Here is a 22619-nt window from a genome sequence, read left to right on the forward strand (position 1 = left end):
ATTAAAACACGTTACTCGTGTGAAACAATTTTCACGCTGTATTAAACACGTTATTGTTGTCAATCAGTCCATTTCCCACGAAATCCTGGCGGCCCGCTTACCCACTTCCAACCATATGACCTTGTGGCCTACATTTTTAAGCTTCCATATGACCGTGCTTCGATCTCATTCCATGTTACTGTTCTATTTTCAGACTGGTTGGTAGACAGATTAGAAAGTTTACAGAGTGATTTAACGGTAAGAAGTTTGGTAGACGGATTAGATTACAGAGTGATTTAACCTTAAAAATTTACTGTTAGCTCGTTAAGAATAATTTTCCTCTGAAACAAAAATATTAAAAATAGGAAGTCGTGTTTTTATTCTCGTGGAGCGCGTAAATTGAAGCTTTAAAAATGGAAAGGGAAAGCAAGGCTAAGTGTGTCATTTGTGTGGTCGCGGGAGTCGAACCCGGGGCATCTAATGAGTTTTGGCGTGATATGGCGCTGACAGAAACGCGAAGCACAAAACTCCGTTGGCGGAGTGGCGATGTCGCTGTCATTCCCCGCACGGCCTAAGATTCGGCCGCCCAAAACTCTCCGTCAAAGAACGTCAATTGGATTTCTAAATAATAAATAAAAAAATATTTCACACGTCAACAGGCGGTCTGAGGATAATTTTTTATTTTCGAGCCGCTCACTGCAGACAAATAATCAGTGTGGACATTGACGTCTGTTTTTTTCTGTCCGCATGTTCTGTCAGTTGACGATGTACAAGACGCATCATATTGTCCTCGGTATCCCACGTCTAACCTCTGCGCAATATCAAGGGATTCGGATTGGAAGTGGAATGATCAGGAAGAATGCCTTGGTGGAACAAATCTTCAAAGAACAAAGGACGGAATAGTCTGCCGGATCTTTTTCGTAGCAAGGGCAGCTTGGGATCTCCGTCTCCGTCGCCGACCAAGTTGAGGCGAAATTCGAACGACGATTTAGCGCGACGAATTGCTGAATTTGGGTTTGGGGATTCGCCGTCGCCGTTTCCGTCGCCTTCGGCTCAAGCGCCCAGGAGGTCTGTGGATCAATTTGCTGCACAGCGGCTCCCTCTGCCGCAGACTCCGACTGAATCGACAGCGTGTAATTCTCCGTCAAGTCACGTTAATGGCAACTGTAAAGGGAGTAATTATCCATATTACGATCTGTGTCGTTTGTTGCCCCTGCCTTCGCCGAATCAAATTTTGAGCAAAGAGGAGGGTGATGAATTTTTAGGGTATGGAGTTGATTCTCTTTCCAGTGAGAGTTCTGTGGACAGTGTCGAGGCCGTTACTTCTAGGGTTTCGAGGCAATACAATAATGTGGATTTATGCAAGGGGCACTCTTCTAACGGGGATAGACATTGCAATTCTGCTGGCAATTGGTAAGTTTCACTGTTTTCAGAATTCTTTTTCCTTTTTTAAGGTGTCCTTTTTAATAACTATTTTTCCTTGTTTTTGTTAGTATTTCGTTGTATTTGTTTTCTTTTTTACTTGTGTCATATAATTTGTAAAACTCTAGCAATACTCAAGTGGACATGAGGAATGCACCGTCGTAGAATATCTCGACTAGTCGCCTCGATTGGGTTTCTAGTCCACCCAAGTTTAACAAGGACTTGCATCCAGGCTGATCTCGTCTGGATGTGGCCTGCATCAACATAGCTACTTTAATGGACTAGCGCAGTTGGGTTAAATACAGGTCATCATTTTGGCAATACCCGAAGGCAGGAAATGCTTGCAATCCAATCAGATATCAATAATTGAATTCCTGTACCAAACAAGAGAGGCTTCTAACTCTGAGTAGAACGCTAATTTGTTTATCATTCAGTTATTTTAAATGTTTTTCGTGGACAATGGTCTGTATCAAGTTTCAACAAAAGAGGTTTTTGTCCCCAAGTAGAAAATTAGCAGTTTTTATAGTTAAATTATTTTGAAATTTTTTGTGGGCAATGGGCTGGGAAGTTATGAGAACTTAGAATGGTGTTGATTTGAATATCAATATCCTGCATTTTGTCTCAAGACTTGAACTATGGTTCAGCAGACGTAAACCAATAAAACTCGTTTGCAGCGAACTGCATCTTTCTTGTATATCAATTCATTCTTGGATGTTTGCAGCAATTCATATTTATTTCCATTTTACATATCCTCTCAGTCTGAATTTTGTCATTTTAGGTTAAAGCTTTTTGGGATGTGTAAGTTTTTTTTCAGTTGTCTCCAATTGCTTTTGGCACCTATTTTTATGAGGCCAAAACATCTAAGAAGCATATTTGACGGGCAATTCAGTGAAGTTAAACTTGCGATAGCTAGGGAGGGAAGTTTGTATTCTGATTAGTTAAAGAATGGATTTTGCTTTATTTTGTATTTATTACTGTATTTTTTGTCACTTGCCAAAATGCTTTAGAACTCTGCACTTCTTTTGCATTTTAAGAGTGGTGTGCATAAAAACTCTAGAGTCTATACTTCTGATGTATTTTAAATTTTGCAATACTTATTGAATGCATTTTCTTATTCAACTTTAAAATTGTTGTCATGTCTCAGGTAGATGCAGTAGAGTAGTCTATCTTGCATGCACAGGTAAGCTAGATTTAGAATGTTATCTTTAGTGCAATCACAAGCAATGGCATAGGATGACAAGCCATTCTCTCTGGGTATTCATTGGGGAGAAATTCCCTTTTCTTTGTGGGTACTGTAGCATTGACCAGCTTCTGCACATGCTAGGCATACACATCGCTGTGAAATATTTTTCCTGGGGTGCAGTACAATTGGGAACCCAGTTCAAAGGTAGTATAGGGATGCTTATGCAATCCATTGGTAAAGCCCAGCTCCAGAGGACCACCAACAAGGAATTAAATTTAGAAGAATGATGGCAAATATACAAAGTTGAATGGATATCATTCTCTCAATTTTTGATGTCATTGAATGCTTTTGTCAGAAGTTAAAGTCCTAGTATTATTGTGCCTCTAAAAGGTAGTAAAAGGATGCTCATGGAATCCAGTGATAAATCCAAGCACGAAACAACCAAGGAATAAAAACTCAAGGAGAATGAATACAAATATACAAAGTTGAATAGATATCCTTCTCTCATTTGTATATGTCACTGAATGCTATCACCAGAAGTTAAAGTTCTAGTAAATTTGTGCCTCCAAAAGATAGACCTTCTGTTGTGTTATATATGTGTTGTCTGTTTTGACTTACTACTGCCAATTTTTATGTTCATCTGTATAGGATAAATGAGGCATAACTCAATAAAATATCTTTTATCACAAAGCCATTTAGGGAGTGGCAGGTTCAAACAGTAACTATGTACTCTGCTTCTAAATCTTTGTGGAAATTGAATTTTTAATGACAGCTGTACACAATTTCATTGTAGTTTTTAGGAGAATAAAATAATGGGAGATTTCTTTCTGTTGTCATCATGAACTGTGGGCTATTGAGGTAAAGCCACTTTTGATTTTCTTCAATAAGAGCTGGAGAAAATTTGTTTCTTTTCTTTCAGTTCAAATTTATTGGGTAGCATGTGAGAGTAACTTCTACATGTTGCTTTTGTATGGGGTCTAACGATGTTGAGCCCGATGTTATAAATTCTGAGTCTGCCTATTCCATATTTCCTGTGTTAAAATATGTCCAATTCTCATCACAGATATAGCTGATTGTGTATTTACTAGGAGTTCAATTTTGACATAAATATATTATTTGGAGAGCTAGTGGATTGAAGGCTTGCATTATTTCCATTGAATATGTAAATCTGATCTCTCAGATCTCAGGTTTCTACATGTAAAATATGTTTCATTTGTTTGTCTTGGAAACTCTATTCCCCTCTAGAAAGCCCTTCCAATTGCCAGTTTCTTCTAGTTCACAGTCTGCAAATTTTAGTTTGACAATTTACTGCTGTAATTGTGAAGCTATTTAATCTCATACATGTTATATTGATTGTCTTTTCTAGGTGCTTTCTTAATGTTTACTTTTTGCATCCCACTTCATTGTTTGAATTCATCTGCTGGCATTTCGCAAGCCCTTGTGTGTGCTTCCATGTGTTTGTTTGTGTCAGACAGAAAGATAGATTAGAAGATGATAACTAGATAGAGAGATAAATAAAGAGAGTTCAAGCTGTCTTAAGCATTGTATATTTATAAATTAGAACAAATCCAAGAATATTGTGTACTATTTGTTAAAAGCAAAACAATTGACATTCTGGTGGATTCTTTTTCAGTGCATCCAATTTCGACAACGTTGGTCGCAATATGCCAAAACATGATTTAAAACAACAGTCAGCCCATACTTTTCAAGACAATAAAGTTTCTGGAAGCCAGCCTATTAAAATATCCAAGAAAGAGCAGAGAGATGGGAATAACACATTTATTTTAGAAGCTAAAAGTGCTCCTACCACAGGTTTTTCGAGTCCTATCCACAGTCCACGGAGGCTGAGCAATGTTGAATTTCCCTTTGTGGAAAATGTTGATGCTACTTTGGGACATGAACTTGTAATATCTTCATCTAATATATTGCAGGGGTGGAATTCAACAGCTGAATTTCAATCTCAATTTTCATCAAACAAAGGCAAGGCTAGTCCAGAAAGGTTTCCACAATCAAGCCCTAAAGCTAGAAGCCCAGGACCAAGGTCAAGAATACATAGTGGAACTGCATCTCCATTACATCCAAAGCTTGCTTCAGATATTTCAGCAGGGTGGCGAAATGAGAATTCTGTTGTTTCTGTCCATCCTCTACCCCTTCCACCTGGAAGGCCCATCTCATTTGGAGCTAGTCCTTTGTCTCCCAATTCTCCCTCAACAGGGGCCCTACGGAGTCCAGGAAGACTAGAGACATCTGTCACTCCAGGGCAATGGAAAAAAGGAAAGCGTCTTGGCAGTGGCACCTTTGGTACTGTTTATGAAGGATTCAACAGGTTGGTAGAATATATATTTGAAATAAATTTATTAAAAATCTCCTTGCTGGCTTCCCTGTCTACAAGTTGATCATTAGTATAAACTTCATAGGATATATTACACATGCATATATTTTTTAACAAATGCTTGCATCAAAATATGATGCAGGGAAACTGGAGATATGTGTGCCATCAAAGAAGTTCCTCTTATCCCTGATGATTCCCAATCTTGCGAGAGTATCAAACAGCTTGGACAGGTCTGTTTCCCTTAGAATGGGGTACCCATGAATGAGAAAAGATTCTCTGACTCACATGTGTGTACATACACATTGACATTACTATGCACATTGCATTGCATGTTTCTAATAGAATTACTTGTGGTTATTTCCATGTAATGTTGGGTACAATTGTCACTTTGCAATAGTCCATTGTGGAACTAGAAACTCTTCCCAGTACATTGAAAAAGGTAAATTGTTAAAGAAAAACAGAGGAGATTTTTCCTGGTCAGGAAGTGAAGAAGGATTGACACTTTTTTTCTGGGAAAATAAAAACAAGCAGACTGTTGTCGTGTGTTTCTGAAGTGTGCCCACAGCTTATAATTTTATTTGACCATATTCATCAGGATTGTCAATACGTCATTCATTTGGGGGAATAGATAAGACGGCTTATCTCCTTTCCTCTACATTCTTTATTAAATTTTCTTGTATGCTTTAGCTGAACTGATTCTGTCACTTTTTTTTTGTGTGAGAGTTTCAGATTCTTTTTAAAGATAAGTAGATTTATGCTATACTTATGTGACAAAATTCCTAGATTGGCAGCTTGTGAGATGTATGAAATATGTTTTTCATTGGCCCTCATATTGAGGTTCGAAATATTATCAAAAATATGAGACAAGTGTGGGTATTTTTCTAAAATTCAGGATACAAAAGTATTCAACAATAAACATGTGTGGTCACGAGGAAATGCAGATGATGCAAATATGTGGAGAATGGATGATGAGATAGTATTTTGTGGACTCTTTTTTCATAATTTCTGATTTTGTGATAGAATGGATAATTGGACCATTGACATGTCCATAGGCTACAATGATAATCATTAATCATCAAATTGCAAAAATACTTTCGTCTACAAGCCCTAATCTCAAGATCTTCAATGTTCTTCATCATAGTTTTTAAGATTTTATAGGTCAATATCATTTAAGTTGTGTCCAACCTGATGATGATGAGAAGAACTATGACCAAAAGCAGATCCAAATGAGAGATGTCAGATGAGTCTAGCCACCTCCTCTTTTATCTCGTTAAATTCTTTGCATGACTACTTAGACAATTTTTCAAGTTCTATTCACAAGCTGGTGATCTGCAGGCATAAGAGTGTATTATTCAATCTTTGAGATTTGCATTCCATAGCTTCAAAAGCCCCTATTTCACTCTAATTTTGAATGTGATAGCAGCTGAAGATTTACATGAACATATGTAATAGTTTCTTCAATACCATTTAATAAGTTACGCCCAACTCAATGATAAGGACCATTACAAAAAGCAGAACCAAAAGTAGAACCAGTCTAATCACCTCCGATTTAAAAAAAAATGCTCAAATATTACAATTTGGTGATCTGTGGGGCATAAACATCTAAGTTTCAGTCTTTAAGAGTTACATTTCAATCTTAACAAAGCCTCTACTTTAGTGTTAGTTGAAAATTTACCTGCACATTTACCAAACTTTCTTTCTTTGTTGGACTCAAAATATTTTCTTGAAAGGATAAATTCACAAGTACTTTAGTTTCTTTTGGCAGCTGAAGGGAATTACTGCTATCTGCTATGGTGAGTTGGAGCCTTACAATGCCCACAATATTGAATATATCTAGCCCTAATGGCCAGAGCATCCATTGAATGTGTCACTAAATGTGGCAAGCAAGACCAATTGATGATTAAGCTCCTTTCCTTGTTTTGACTGGGGAAAGATTCAGCAAATATTGCTATATATGTTGTGGCAGCTTTCTTATCTTTCCCTGCAAGTTCCCTCTTACATTTGAATTGATGCTAGTAGGCCTCATTGGAGTACCTAGGGCTTAATGCCTGTTATTGAATTTTGTACTTGTCTCATCTGCCAACAATGATCTCCTTATAGTTTTATGCAACTTATCCTACTTTTTATTTCAAACTGATTGATCTTTGTCCTCGTAAAAGCTTTCTCATTTTTGGCACATTTCTATGATGCTGCTGCTACAAATTGACTAAGAGCTCACAAAACAGAAGAATATCTCAATTTGATCTGTCAAAGATTTGTCAAATTACCAATTCTTATATGATCTGCCTTAATTGAGTTAGCTTTTCTCTAGAATTGCACAGTTCACTTAGCCCCATAATTTTCTAATCTCACATGATTAGTTCATACTGATATAGTGGAAGGCGAATAGGGTTTTATGAACATTTAATAAATCAAGCTTTGCATCTTGTTTGTACATAGATTGGGAGTGTTGCCGATTTTTGGAAAGACTATTGGATTTCTTCACTTTTATCTCCCAACTCCTTTTGTCCATGAAACTCTAATAAAAATTCCTTCTAAAATAATATTTAAATGGTGAGCCATCTACAGGGGTTTAAAATACATGGTATCCTTCTAAAACAATATTTTAATGGCGAGCCATCTATGGGGGTTTAAAATATATGGTCATAATTAGTTTCAGTAAATGGGGCTGTTCATGTCACAGTAGAAGTAGGACTACCATATAGGTTACATAGCATTGACACAACAAACTGGAAATGTAAATGAAATTCAATTACATGGGTTTAAGATGGGAAAAACACAACAAGTTGAGCTCTAAACCCTAATATGTGGTAGAGCTTTTGAAAAAAATACTATAATCATGTAGGTTATTCATAACATGTGTTCCATGGAGTCTTCAAATAGGAGGATGCAAGGGACCAAGGGCTTAGATTTTCGGATGGTGGTGGGACAGTGGTTGGTGGACGTTTGAGGTCAGAGCTCCTAGTGGGGCCAAGGAGCACAATGCTCCTTGCATGGGTTTGGGATGAATCTCCCAGTGGAACAAGGCTCATAATTTGTGCTTTTTTTTCCACATTTTCTGAAAAATGTGAGTTTGATTGGGTCAAAGATGTGCCAATTTGATCTAGCAATTTCCAATTGCTTAGCATTGTTTAATAGTGATTGCTCATGTGTCATTGATGCTTTATGCTTCTATTGCTTGCGTGATTGCACATGGACTATGATTGCTTGCACAAGATTAGGGCACTAGCTTTAGTTGCTTCAATGATCAATTAACCGTCCATTAGCTTTTCTTCTCTTGGCTGGTAGCAATAATTGCTTGCAAGAAATATGGAGTTTGAAGGAGATATGACCTATTAAATTGTCCCATCTTTAAAAAAGTATACTAGATATTTTCTTGCTCATGCAGGATCTTTGATGACTTGCACTGTAAATAAGAAATTATGAAAAAAGAGTCCACAAAATACTATCTGATTTAATGGATGTCTGATCAATATTCTGATATTAACTGGTTTCAACCATAATGTATTCCATTTTTGAAAACCTAGAGGACTTGCAGTCCTTAAGGGGTTCATTTTTTTCTCAAATCATATTTTTTCAGTATGGTGACAAATAGCATAAAAAAGATCAGGATTATATACAGGCATGTATACAGCAGGTAATTAGGTTCATTGTTTTTCTCAAATCATATGTTTGAACTATGGTGATTGGTGACAAATGGCATAAAAAGGACTGGGATAATATACAATCATGCATACGGCAGGTATTGCATCTAATAATTTTTTGATTTTCTCTCCTCAATGTCAATCAGTATCCGGAATTGAAATGTTGTGTTTGATCTCTTTTGAAATTCTCAAACTTTCCGAGGCTTGTAGTTTGATTGTCCTGGTAGAAGTGGGTTGCTATCACTTAGGTGAACTGGTTTTTCTTGATGGTGGTATTTCTATCCATTGGTAATTCTATCTATCATCATTCTTTTAATTTACCAGTCTATTTTAATGAGGACTACAATCTGGAGAATCTTCAAACCATTGAGCCAATTTTGGACAAAAATTATAATACAGAATCACTCTTAGTAGGGTGGATAATACCAAAAACACTTTTGATAGGCTTCTTTCATTGAGAAAAACCACATTTGACTTATATATGTGATAAATCATGACATAAAAATATTTCTCATTTATTACTATTACTTTATTCTTTATGATAATGGAGATGTCTTTCTGATTCATCTTTGATAAGCTAATAATGATATTCCATGGTTGGTACGGGACTGTGCGTGTCTGCCTACCTTGAATTTTTCACAATCTAAAAGGAGTTTGGAATCATATGAAATCTTGACTAGCATGTAGGATACTAACGTGTCTTGTTATTTGTTCGAGAAGACAATTCTGTGGCTTGCCTTGACTTTAAGCTAGTTGACTGCAGGAAATTAATCTTCTCAGCCAGTTGAAGCATCATAATATTGTTCAGTACTATGGAAGTGAAACTGTGAGTGGTCAGACACTTCCATTCCTGATAAAATTTAATTGAAACAACTATTTTTCTGTTATGTTATCTATATCCAGGGATTTTGGAACATCATGCATCATATTTGTTTTCAAGTTGCAGTTAGAAGATAGATTGTACATATACCTGGAGCTAGTGCCTGGAGGTTCCATTTACAAAATACTTCGTGAATATGGACCACTGCAAGAGCCCGTCATAAGAATCTACACCCGTCAAATTCTTTCCGGACTGGCATATCTGCACAGCACAAACACGGTTCATAGGTTAACATGTTTATTATCTCCTTATATATAATATATTTAATACAAATATGCATGCATAAAAGATTAATTGGTTTATTTGGTTTCATCACAGAGGAATTTATTTGGTGCCTGTCTTTTTTTTAATAAATGCATCATGTATATTTCCTGAATGTAGAAGAATTTTATATTAGTTGAAGACGACTACAAGGAGAATCTCTCTGTATAAGCAGCCAGATTGAAGGTTGCTAAATTAAAAAAATAGATACAAATAACTTAACTTCCTATGCAAATGCCTGTCATTGACACCTGTCTTTGTGAATCACTTTCTCTAGTTTTAGACTTTTCATATCCAGCTAAAATTAGCTACAAAATCTATTGCTAACTAAAGAGTGTTGTAGCTTATACCTCTTCTCAGAGATTGCTACCATCTTTTAAATTACTCTCATTTGCAATACAGACCCTTCATTTATTGTCACTTCATTTATTGCCATGACTGCCAAATGCAGGTTTGCTTCTGTACATAGCAGCACATGTACACAATTGTGCTCCTAATTTGTATAGCATTTGCAGTTGGTTGTATGCTCATTTTAAACACTCAACCATAGAAGCAAATATCTTCCTTGGGAATATCTCGGCAGACGAAAATATAAAGATTTTTTTTTCAGGATGCTATTGGTAAAAAACTGGGAACCTGAAAAGCACAAAAAAATTCAAAAGAAAATAGAAATAACTGATTTTTTTTTACATTCAAAGTCATCCTAATTGCACAGAGAGTAGAAGAGTGAAAGTAAATGGGAGTTTATATCACAAATATTGAAATATAGGTTTCCTTAATAATCTTGAGTTTGCTGATTACAGTGCACGTTGTATGGTTCATTACTACATGTTTTGACTTTAAAGTTTGAACCCTCAAAATCAATTACACAGTACAAATTACAAATCTCAAGCTACAAAGTGGCACAAACTACAGAGTAACACAAAGCGGGCAGAGCCATTGAGTCTAGCTGCTACGAAGTACTGTCAAGTGTCAACTATGAGGCTGCAGTTCCTGATGTTTTTGCAATGTGTTATATACAATGAATTGATTCTAGATCATCAAGCTTATTTATGTACTGAAATAATTATATTAGATTGTCTTATACTAGTTGGATTTGATTATATGCAATATAAACTGGATTGCCTACAATCAGTTAGTTCAGTCATGCACTGAGCTATTCCACATATAACTGTTAACTAAAACAACACAAGGGCCTTCATTCTCCTAATCTAATGTAAAGTCAATACAAAGGGATCTGTTGATATTTACTTAATAAATTAATCTCATGCCATGTTTCTATGTTGTAAATTGGTAGATAGGAGAAATAGCAAGGCACCGTGTTTCTCATTAACACCAAACACACTACCATCTCCATATACTAAACCACTGCTTATAACAAATATCTGGTTTCTATAGCGCTTAGAGCATTCCATATTATCACACTATCATGACATCTTCCCTAAGAGAAGTATATGGGTATTGACATAACTCACTCAGCCTTACTTCCACTGAATACATCAGAGTCTAGACTCAAAAGTTTAAGGGAGTCAAAGGAACTGTGGCCATATGACTTTGCAAACAGAGATATCTTCCTACATAACAGACAAAGCATGAATGTGAACAAAGCAATGAATAAAAAGAGGTGCCCTTAAAAAACATAACAAAAGATGCAGATTTTGCTAAGAGCACAAGACAATCTCATAAAGGAATATAATGTAGTTCCAGATGTTGAAGCTCCAAGCCTCCAACATCCTGTACATGCCTAATTTGATTCAGCTGCTCTTCATTAAATACCTGGGCCATCTTAATGATATTAAAATCATTCAGCATTCAGGAAAACTAAAAAACTGGTCTTTTTTGTTGTAGAAAAAGCCACCGTACAATAAATCTGAAATGCACAATTTTTTTTTGTAGTTTACAGTCTTTAAGGAAAAAATCAGACTATATAAAGTTTCTAGCGAAACTTGTAATGTGCAATGCACTTGAAAGTGTCCTTACTCTACCATCCATGAAGGTAACTTTCACCTTTTCTCAACCAACCATCTTCAAGGAGTTGTTATCGTTGAGGGACACTTGCCCTTCACTGTACTTGGTATAATCCGAGTACCATTGCCTATGTGGTGTCATATGGAAAGAAGCACTGGAGTGAATCAACCAAGAATCATTACCGATAACATTAGCAAAGATAAATGCATCACTACTATATTCATCATTGTCAAAGGACTTTTTAAAAGAATCATCCTCCTTCTTGGATTTGCAATCCTTCTTTATGTGACTTTTCTTGTCACAAATCCAACATTTTATTTTAGATTTACCAAGAGATTTAGATCAATCCTTACCTTGAGATGTCTTATCTCTAGTCTTCTTCTTACATTTCTTCTTGTCAAATTTTCCCCTTAACAACTTGTTGACGTGTATTTTGTACACAATCAAACACAGAATAAAATACCCAAGGGTACCTTATCCTCTCTTGAATAAAGCCTCTGATTGCTGAAGATATCGCGAAAAAGGATCAATCAGGATGACTCCAAGGTTCTTGTATGTAGGGTCTCTACGTGTGGATAAGCTCTCTGTGGTATGATGTGATTTGCTGGAATCACAAGGGGACTTACACTTGATGCCTGAACTTCTGATTTGCTTTGAATATTGCTGGAACACAGGATCTTACTAGCTTTGACTTGAAAAAAGGAAAAAAAGACGAGGGCGAGGAGAGGACCTAATCCTAATACTAAGAATGTAAGAACAATGAATGATCTTTGATGAAATTCTAACTAAGTCTTGTTTTGACATCCCAGGACCATCTCCACAAGGTTAGTGCGATCTTCGAAGGAAAGCTTTATGATGTTCAAATCATCACTGCAGGCATAGACACCATCAGGTTGATGCATATCGATGAAGAAGCAACAATTGAAGTTAAGCTTAAGCTGAATGATTCCAGTTGACTACGCAAGGCAAGTCTACAATCAACAAACTGCTAGTAGTATGGATATACGAATTTCACCATCAATCAAGCACATTTCTTCCACTCATCTAATAACATGAAATCAAATATGAGAAGTATAGAGACCATGCAAATTGTCGAATCGACCCATAAATTTCACCATTTCTTCAATGAAGTTACAAGTCTTTTACAACAACCTCTTGGCAACAATCTTTGCCTTCTCTCTCTACTCTACTCTAATTGCTATTCTAATCACCTTCTAACTACTCTCTATTCACTAACTCCTTTCTAACTGCTTCCAACTCCTATTCTATTCTCCTAATTCCCTTTACAAAATGAAATGCCAGGGCTTATATAGTGCCCACAATACAATTCGATGGCTCAGATCAATTTGAGATCAATGGCTAGGATTCAATAATGAAAACCCTAATTAGGGTTTGTTACAACCATTACATAACATTTAATGCTCGACCAATGATAAAATTGTATTGCTTGGACACATGTCCTCTCTAGAAAAATCGACCAATGGATACCCGGGGTAGGTACATCCTAGTTTGTGCCACCTTCCATGATTTAGGTACATTGAATCTGGAAATGCTAAGGTGGACCACACTGATTGGAGAAGTGATGACTAGGATGCCACCTCGTCTGACACTTGTAACTTGGTAAATATTCAACTTGATGTTGTTGAGGAGCTAGCTTTAATTAATTCATCTGGTATTATCTGCTTCTTCAACGAACCCTTGTTCTAACTTCTTGTGTCCTTGATGTGCAGGATGATTGATGTACCTCGCCTTGGAATACTGGATTGGAGAAGTCGTCCTTGATGACGTTAGTCCAAAGAAGGCCGTCCTTGTCGATGCTAGGCTTGAAGAAGGTTGTCCTTGTCGATGCTAGGCTTGATCGTCCTTGATCTGGCTTGATTTTCCTTGAGGAGAGTCTTCTGACTTGTAGATCTTTCGAGCTTGGAGTCGCCATCTTGATACCTACACAACATTTCAAAATTAGTAATATATCTTGAAATCCAAAAATTAAACTTTAAAAGGAAGATTCAAGATTTTAATTAGGAAACTTCATGATAAATCTTGAGTTATCATTTCCTAATTTAGGATTTTCAAAGCAAAATTTAAATCTTCAAAAATGGTGCAAAGGTGATTACGCCATACCTCCACTTGGGAATTAATTCTAAAAAATGATGTAAAAAAAGGAGAATTCGCTAGGCAAAATGTAGATCAAGACTCCCTTGGATAAAATGCACCTCCTTTAGCTTGGAAAAGAACTCCACCTTCCTCTTCAAAAATCTGGAAATTCGCCTTCAAATGTCTTCAAAAATCTGGAAATTATCCTCCACACTAGCAAGAAATACGCCTTTCCAATAGCCTTCAAGATGAATTTCGCCTTCCTTAGTCTCCACACTTGGTAGAAATTCGCTCCACACAAGCTAGATTTCGCACCTCCTTCCTTGCTTCTCCAAATCGCACTTGAAAGGATGATTGAATGATTTGAATTGTAAAACAACACCTCCAATATATAGAGCGCTCACCTTCCACTTACCCATGAGGCCGACCTTGCAAGTAAAGGCAAAAAAACAAATAAAACTAAAAAAAAGAAGAGGCCGACTTGATAAAATAATAAAAATGATACCTCAAGCGCTCCCTTTTTTTAAATTTTAAATTAATAATAATTAATTTCGAAATGCCTCAATTAATAAAAAAAACGATTTTCCAAGGCTCAAAATTAATTATTAAATGCTATGCGATTTTCATTAAATGCCAATTTAATTAGAATTTTTAAAAATATTTCGAAGTTTTTTGGCGAACTTGGCATCTAGTGCAATTTGCTAAAATAAGGCAAAAAATAATGAATTTTGATAACTTCACTCTGGTCCCTTGGAGAGGGACAGGAGCGCCTATTGCAACTTGGGTCGATTTTCTCCATTGTGGCCCATTCAAGTTATATTCAACGAGCAAAACATACTTTCCTTGTCCTCCTCAAATCGCGAAATCACTTAAATCTTGCAAGGATAATGCAAATTCGGAATTCAAGCTCCGGTCCTTCAGTGAGGGACGGGAGCACTTTTTCATTTTTAAGCCAATTCGTCCTTTGCTAGTCTTCCAAGTTATCTTCAATGGATGAATCTTGCCCTCTTTCATTCATTTCAATCACGCAACTTGCCTTGCCTTTGCAAGAAATTTGTATTTTTAGAAAAGAGGGACGGTCCTTCAGTGAGGGACGGGAGCACTTTTGACATCTTGGCGTACCCTTTTTTTCTTTAAATCTCTCAATGGCGTCCAAGGCATAAAACATCCTTCGTCCTTCCCATCCAAGTCAAGTTTTGCCATAAAATATCAAACAAATAGGAGAAACTTGAAAAAGTGGCACGGTCCTTCAATGAGGGACAGGAGCACTTTTTGTCATTTGGGTTGATTTACTCCTTTGTAGACTGCTTAAATTATATTCAATGGACAAAACATGCCCTCCTTGATCTCCTCCAATCATAAAATTGTCCTGATCCTGCAAGAACAGTGCAAAGTTGAAAATCAAGCTCCGGTCCTTCAGTGAGGGACAGGAGCGAATTTTGCCCTCAAGGCCAAATCACTACAATTTTCATCTCAAATTTCCTTTGCTAGGGAAGATTTCACCTTACTTCATGCTATGAATAAAAGTTAATGTCCAAAAAAAGGTCTAAAATTGTGCATATAAAGAAAAACGCTCTGGTCCTTTGGAGAGGGACAGGAGCGCCCTAGCCATTTTTCATCAACTTGATGGCCTTTGTTACTTCATTCCTCCGTGAAACCTTTTAAACATCATTTTGACCTTGCGTCTTGACTTGGATTCGTCCGAATTTGGAGAGGAAGGTTAGCTAATGTGTTTTTCGCCCTGGTCCTTGGGAGAGGGACAGGAGCGATTTTGCATTTATAAGCTCACTTGTGTTTTGCTAGCTTCGAAAATTATCTTCAACGGATCGATTGCGTCTTCTTTCACCCACCTCAAACGCGAAACTTGCCTTCCTTTTGCCAAAAACTTGTCTTGAGGGAAAATCGCTCTGGTCCCTTGGAGAGGGACAGGAGCGCCCTGGCCTTTATGAGCTCATTTATGCCTTGTTAACTTTCAAAACTATCTTCAATGGGTCGATTACGTCCTCCTTCATGCCTTTGATGTCTCAATTTGTCCAAACAAGGTCAAGAATGACTCCACTAAGCTTTTTCGCTCTGGACCCTTGGTGAGGGACATGAGCGATTCGCCTTGGACCCTTGGAGAGGGACAGGAGCGCTTTTCGCTCTGGATCCTCAGTGAAGGACAGGAGCGAAATTTGACTTTTCGAACTCTCTATCAGGATAATTTTTATGGAATATAACATTTAAGTATACTTTCAGGATGTTTGAGAGTGGTTTCAGACCTCCAGGAGTTATATTGCAAAATCTAGTTTTTTGAGGTTTTTCAGTTTCTAGACTTAGTCAAATTCAGGATCAGGACATTCCAGACTTAGCCAAATTTCAGGATCAGGACTTTCAAACTTAGCCCAAATTTCAGGACATTCCAGACTTAGCCAAATTTTAGGATCAAGACATCACTCAAGCCGGACTTGCTTATCCATGTGATCACCTCGACAGCACTCAAAATGCAAAAGCCAACTGACAAAACCCTAAAAGACCTAGAAAACAAACCCTAAAAAGCAAAAAACATGGGTCCCCATTTGCAATGGGGCGATGTGTGAAAACGTCACAACACAACTATGGCATGACATTTTTAGGTTTATGGACCTTTTCATAATTTCCTCAATTGACAAAATGTCAATGACAGTTTTTAGGTTTATGGACTTTTCGTAATTTCCTCAATTGACAAAATGCCAATGACATTTTTCAGGTTTATTACACATCACTACTACGAAGAAAAACAGGTTTTTCACGAATCTAGTAAGGAACAAAGTAATACATTGCACCTGTCCTCTTCGTCCATCTTGATTCCTATTGATGCATGTTGACTTAAACTCATATTGAAGCTATTCAAGTGATCAGCCATAGAGTCTCCATCCCTCATTTTTAAAGAGTAAAACTTCTTTTTCAAAACAAGTTTGTTAATTAGACTCTTAGAGTGATATAATTTAGCTAACTTTACCACAATGAATTTGCCATTGTCTCCGTAGATACATTCATCAACGCAGAATTTGACAGACATATTCGGATTGTAATTTGTGCTTTATTATCTAGTTTTACCTAATCTTCATCAAACATACCTAAGTGTTTAGCTGAAGAAGATATCACAATCCATCAGTCTCTTTCCACTAGAAGATCCTCTATCTTCAACTAACATAGTTTGAAGTTCTACCCATTGAGTCTCTTAATTTTAGACCTCGACATGCTAGCTATTGATTTAATACTATTTTATTTTCTTACAAAGACATTCAAAGTTTTCTTTTGTCTCTAGTTATTCATAAATTACAACAAACCAATCTTTGTAGTGTTTGCCACTACACATGTTAGGATTTGGATTCCTGATGAAGTAGTAAACACCCAAACAACAATTTATGTGCTAATTCCAAATGTTGGGGATTTTGACCCCTATTGCAGATGATCAATAGATTAGGATGAAGGTGTGTGCATGAAATGTGTCCTAATGTGAACAATTTACCAAACCAAACACAATAACATGCAAACACTATAATAGGCATGAGAGACTCAAACCAACATAGAAATGAATGAAATATAATTATGTTGAATCTCTCGTTGCCATGATTTGTCCAAGATGTTTGATTTGGATGTGTGCCCACTCGTAATTTTGGCAGCATAACGGTGCTCAATGATAAAAGGGTGAGAGAGATATAAAAATGGTTAAGAGTTAGATATAGATTTTGGATGTAAAGGATGGAGGGTTGAGATTGGAAGATGAAGATTAAGGGTGGAGGATGGATTGGTCCTCTCAAGGCTTGAGATTGTGCAACATGGCACATGGAGGATGCATGAGAGGGAGATTGGTATTTTGGAGTGTGGGAGGAGATCTTGGCATAAAGGCAAGTTTGTTCTCACACTCCAAAGGAATGGGGATGGGAGAAATAAACTTTTATGTACTTGAGGGAACAAGGCCATTGTGACATGGTACCAAGGCCATGTCAGATTTACAAGGGCTCATGTGCATGATGTTATAGGGAGGAGTTGACCTCATTTAATCAAGGTCTAAGTGTGTGCAACTGATTAGGGGGTTATATTAGGGTTAGATTAAGAAGAGGGATTAGGACAAGTGGGAGAGTTGGAGGATTATATATGTGGAGAGAGAAAGTTGGTTGATTAAATGAATTATTTTAGGAAAAAAAGAGTTAAATTAAATAAATAGGAATATTTATTTAATTTAGTAGAATAAGGTGGTAATATAGGAAAAGTAGGGTAGATAATTAAATAAATTAAATTATCTTAAGGCTTAGGAAAATTAGAAGAAATTAGGGAACATTAATTAAATAATGGAATATTATTTAATTAAAATAAATGATGGGGAATTAATGAAATAGAGATGAATCGGCCAAACACGAGTGGTTTATTTTGGGTGTCTACAAAAGGAACGTAAAGTATTTATATAACAGTGAACAACACTTGCAGAATCTAACATGTTTGAAAGTAAATGGAGTAGTTTGCATCCACTAGATTGCACAAGATTCAAAGATTTATGTGGGAAACCCTTTTGGGAGAAAACCCACCACCAAAGAAGTTCACAGTTATATTATTCAGAATAAGTTAAGATTCAATACAACATGGTTTTTGAACCTTTTACAGAGCGTCAATCTAATGCAGTCACTCTAATTACACACCAAAAATGTTCAATCCTATTTGTACACAGTCTAATCTTTAAACCTTCTAAACTTGGCACAATCACACGAATTAATACATATAGATCAGTAGACCTAGTTATGGGATTGCAAATCATTTAATTGTCCAATTAACTCAAGGAACACCAATAGACATGCAACTATAATCTGACCATACATGACGTTAGCTTTGGAATGCTTGTGATACCTTTTGCCATCTTCTAGAACATTATCTTGCTCTTGGTTTGAGCCATATGAACTCCAGCTCTATTGCAAGTGTGCTTGCATCATTGTTCATGTTTCTAACAAACACTAAACTCATAGGTGGTTGTGAGTTTTTCTAGATGACTTACAGTTGCTGTCACAGCACCACCACATGTCAACAAACCATGTATGCCACTGCACAATTTACTGCCACAACATCACCACATGATAGCCCACTAAAATGCTATACTGCAGTATTTGAAAACTCACTGCATATCGCTGCAATGTATTCTGTAGACAAACTCTTCTTACAATGACTCTCTTTAGGTGAATATCCCCCGAGTCCCAACAAAAACGGTCCAAATGGTCATTGGAGTTTTTTAAATTTTTTTGTGAGGATAACTTGGGAATTTTAAAGCTGGCCTGAGTTAGAGAGGCCACAAGCAGTGGACCTTTTCCCATGGCATTGTCACGGTTCAAACCCATGAGCTCAATGGGCCAGGTGGGGCACAAAGCCTGGCAAGAATTGCTTGTATATGTAGAATATGAGTCCCAATCCTGGACTCGCTGATTCTGCAAATTGATGTTCTAGCCTTAGCATATATAATATCTGGATTCTGGAGTATGATTGGATCCTCAGCCAATCTTAGAACATTGATATCAACTCCAATATTGCATTGCAGTGGACACAAGTTTTTCTGATCTTTCCCTAAGCTGTTTTTTCATTTTTGTCAATTAAAATGTCTTATTTTGAAGTGAAGTTACTTTCATTTCTAATGAACAAGACAGACTATTTTGTTTGAATCACCCCAACTTGTTAGTTACAGTTTATTGCATACAGATATTAACTATGGTTAATCTCAGAAGCAGGATTTCTTCTCTACACTTCTCTCCCTTGTGTGAATGTATCCAAAAAGGGAATATGAAGGAGACGCTGTGAAAATGGCCATAGCCATTTTATAAAACATTTTTGGGTTGTGACATTCTTTTTTCCTGGGAAAAACAGGCTCACGACTCTTTGAGGCCATTTAATTTGGGCGACATGGGCCTGCCATGGTGCATACATTATGTTGAAAAAATTCATATGTATGTTATCATTTAACTTAAAGACATTGATTTTCACACGAATCAAAAGAGCTTCAACTATTATAAAAATATAAACAAGGTTATTGTCCTTTTCATCATTTAGCATTGACAAGCATGTGAGAATTGAGCTGTCCAGCATTGCTATCATCTAATCCATGGCAGCAAAACTGCCAATATATGCTAGTGACTTGAATAGGTATTTATGAAGCTGATGCATGCATTGTTGTTCCAGATTGAACAAGTTTTGAGCTGAATGATTGGTATATACTGTGCACATGTACACACATCGTTCCATTATCGAATGTAAGGTTGCAATTTAGCGGCAGAAGTTAAGTGTAATCATGTGAAAAGAGAGTTTGAAAGTTGAAACAATGTTTTTGTGGCATGTGTTGTGTCTGGATATGTTTCAAGTGGTGGTCAGACTATGTGATGTTTGGGGTTCAAAAGATGTATTCACTGGGAACTTTTGGTTGAGTTCTTTTATCTTGATTGAATCCACTTATATTTTGAGATCATTTATTTTTTATGATTAATAAATATGATGAATTGTTTCAGAGTTTAATTCTTTCTGTTCTGTGGTTCTTGTTTTTGTATGTATTTTTTAAAATTATTCTGATGATTGCTTTTTCAGGGATATTAAGGGCGCAAATCTACTTGTGGATACTTCTGGGAGAGTCAAGCTTGCAGACTTTGGTATGGCCAAGCATGTAAGTCGATTTCACAATACTAAAAGCAATAGGACAGGTTCCTTGAATTCAATATATGTTCTCATCTTGTATAAGTGGGGCTTATCTGTGATTACCTCCAACTCTGTGTTGGAAGAATCTGGATAGACATGCCGCCACCAAAGTTTCTTGAAATTGCATATACTTATCATAGTAAATGTTGCGACCATTCCATATGTTGGCCTAGATATTAAGTCAGGTTTGAAAACTTATTATGTAACCTGAAAGTTGTAGTTTCTGCAGGATGGAGTCTAAGGTACATATAAACAGGCTGAAATAACTGTTAGTAGTCTTTTTTGTCAGATCTAAACTGTCCTTTGGCATGTCATAGTGGTACTAGCTATGAGTAAAAGCTTTGGTCAAGCCTGTTGGTTGAAGTGTCATCCTTAGCAGGTCACCATACAGCTACGTGGGAGGTTTATCAGTCAGAAGTCTGTATAAGTAACCTGGCAAGAATATTTTGTTGCTTGCATGTGAACCTTTTCAACAAACCATATTTAACATATTACAACCCAAATTTAAGATGGTAAATAACATTGCTTATTTTAAGAATTCAACATAAGGAAGAATTCTCAAGCTACTCTGTAAGGATTTAAGTTTTAAGCATAAGTCAGAATTCTAGAAAATCTAGAGAAGTAGGTATTTGTTATTTCCATCTGGCATCTTACAAACCGTTGATGAATTGATTGAAACTATGGACTCATTGTGATGTCCCCTACTAGGATTTGGTCTATTTTAACCCATAATTAATCTATTTCAGAGTTCTTATGACTGAAACTAACTTGATTAAGAGTCAAGTCTATCTTAACATAAATCAAATCTGTGATATTCTATCTTTCTGTTATATAATCTATTAATAATAAATCAATATGGTGTAGCAGACTGTATGTCAAATGCTTTATTCAGCAATCAATATATCTCTTTATTCCATTAATAAGTACTGTGACTAATATATATATATATATATATACACACACACACACACACAGTATGCAGAACTATATGTATATAAGTATCACATTTATTATATTATGCACAGAACTCATACCAAACTGTAACAATCAGTGAACTGCTGATATTAATATCTTATGATTAGCTGATCTAAATCCTTCAATTCCTATTAGTATTCAGACATAATATATATAATAAGCATGTAGATCTTGGATGGATACAGCGTACCAATGTGCTGATACCACAATAACGGCCAGTAATATAATCTGCCAGTATATTAATATCTTATCTTTCTTCCCCTTATTTCCCATGGCTTTTTCCTTATTATTAATACATACCCTCAGATTTATATCACTAATTTCTGTAGTTTATTGACAGATTAATGATCTGGTGATATTTGTATATATTCAGAGAATACTAGATTGTCTATTATCTTTAATGCTGATACTATATTTTAATCTCATATTTTGTTGCCACTATTATTCTATTGGTATAGAGTTTGATGTGGCTTACCTGGTTGGATTCCTTTTTGAATCCCCTTTGAAATGCTGCACACCCCTATCCGCATTGAATGGAGTGCAGACGTGGACTGAGGCTGCTTACCTGACCGCTGGCTATTCTTCTCTGTGTTTCTCCCCCCCTTTCCATGTGCAGCATCGGTCTTGTCTTTATATACTGATTGGTTTGATCTCTCTTTGGGGAGAGACGTGGCTTAAATGAGGGTCACGTCTCTTCCAAACTCTGCTTGCCTAACTTCACAAAATCGTGTCCTTTGGTGGATCGGCTATATGCTTTATTTATTCAGCACTTCGAAACTTTTTTGTTAATATTCAATTTTGTTAATATTTACTTCTGTTGGCTAGTATCTCATACAAATACTTTCATATTAATTTATTTTTATTTGAATATTTCATGAATTATTAATGAATATTAATAAATATTAATTAAATAATAATATTTAATAAATAAATTTCAAATAATCATTCATTGGTAATTATTAATTAATATTAATAATTACTTCATTTAGGATATATATATATATATATATATATAATGATCAAGGAGGGGACATGAAACTCATGCTTATCATGATAAGTATGAAAGAGACAAGATACTGTTCCTTCAACTCACTCCATTAGGCATTTTTGCCTACAGCTTGTTTTGGATTTCCAGTATTAGACTACAACAACTAGGACATGCCTAAGATTTTTTAACCTGGTTTCTGATCCTCA

General features: G+C 36.2%; 1 protein-coding gene across 4 annotated transcripts in view; it reads left to right on the top strand.

Annotated features, from left to right (window-relative positions):
* The first annotated feature begins 402 nt into the window (after positions 1-402).
* Positions 403-22619, top strand: part of LOC131079135 (mitogen-activated protein kinase kinase kinase 5) — a 44974-nt gene continuing 22757 nt past the window's right edge. The window contains exons 1-6 of one of the 4 annotated variants that reach the window (XR_009113932.2): positions 403-1392; positions 4218-4910; positions 5059-5146; positions 9324-9386; positions 9501-9667; positions 20343-20418. Coding sequence is in view for 3 of the 4 variants with exons in the window: in XM_058017028.2 (XP_057873011.2) it covers positions 839-1392; positions 4218-4910; positions 5059-5146; positions 9324-9386; positions 9501-9667; positions 20343-20418 (1641 nt within the window). In the remaining variant the exon portion in view is untranslated. The remainder of the gene's footprint in view (positions 1393-4217; positions 4911-5058; positions 5147-9323; positions 9387-9500; positions 9668-20342; positions 20419-22619) is intronic. The other 3 variants (XM_058017028.2, XM_059212017.1, XM_058017029.2) reach the window with 3 other exon arrangements.

This window comes from Cryptomeria japonica, chromosome 10 (assembly GCF_030272615.1).
Source record: "Cryptomeria japonica chromosome 10, Sugi_1.0, whole genome shotgun sequence".
Classification (NCBI taxonomy): Eukaryota; Viridiplantae; Streptophyta; class Pinopsida; order Cupressales; family Cupressaceae; genus Cryptomeria; species Cryptomeria japonica.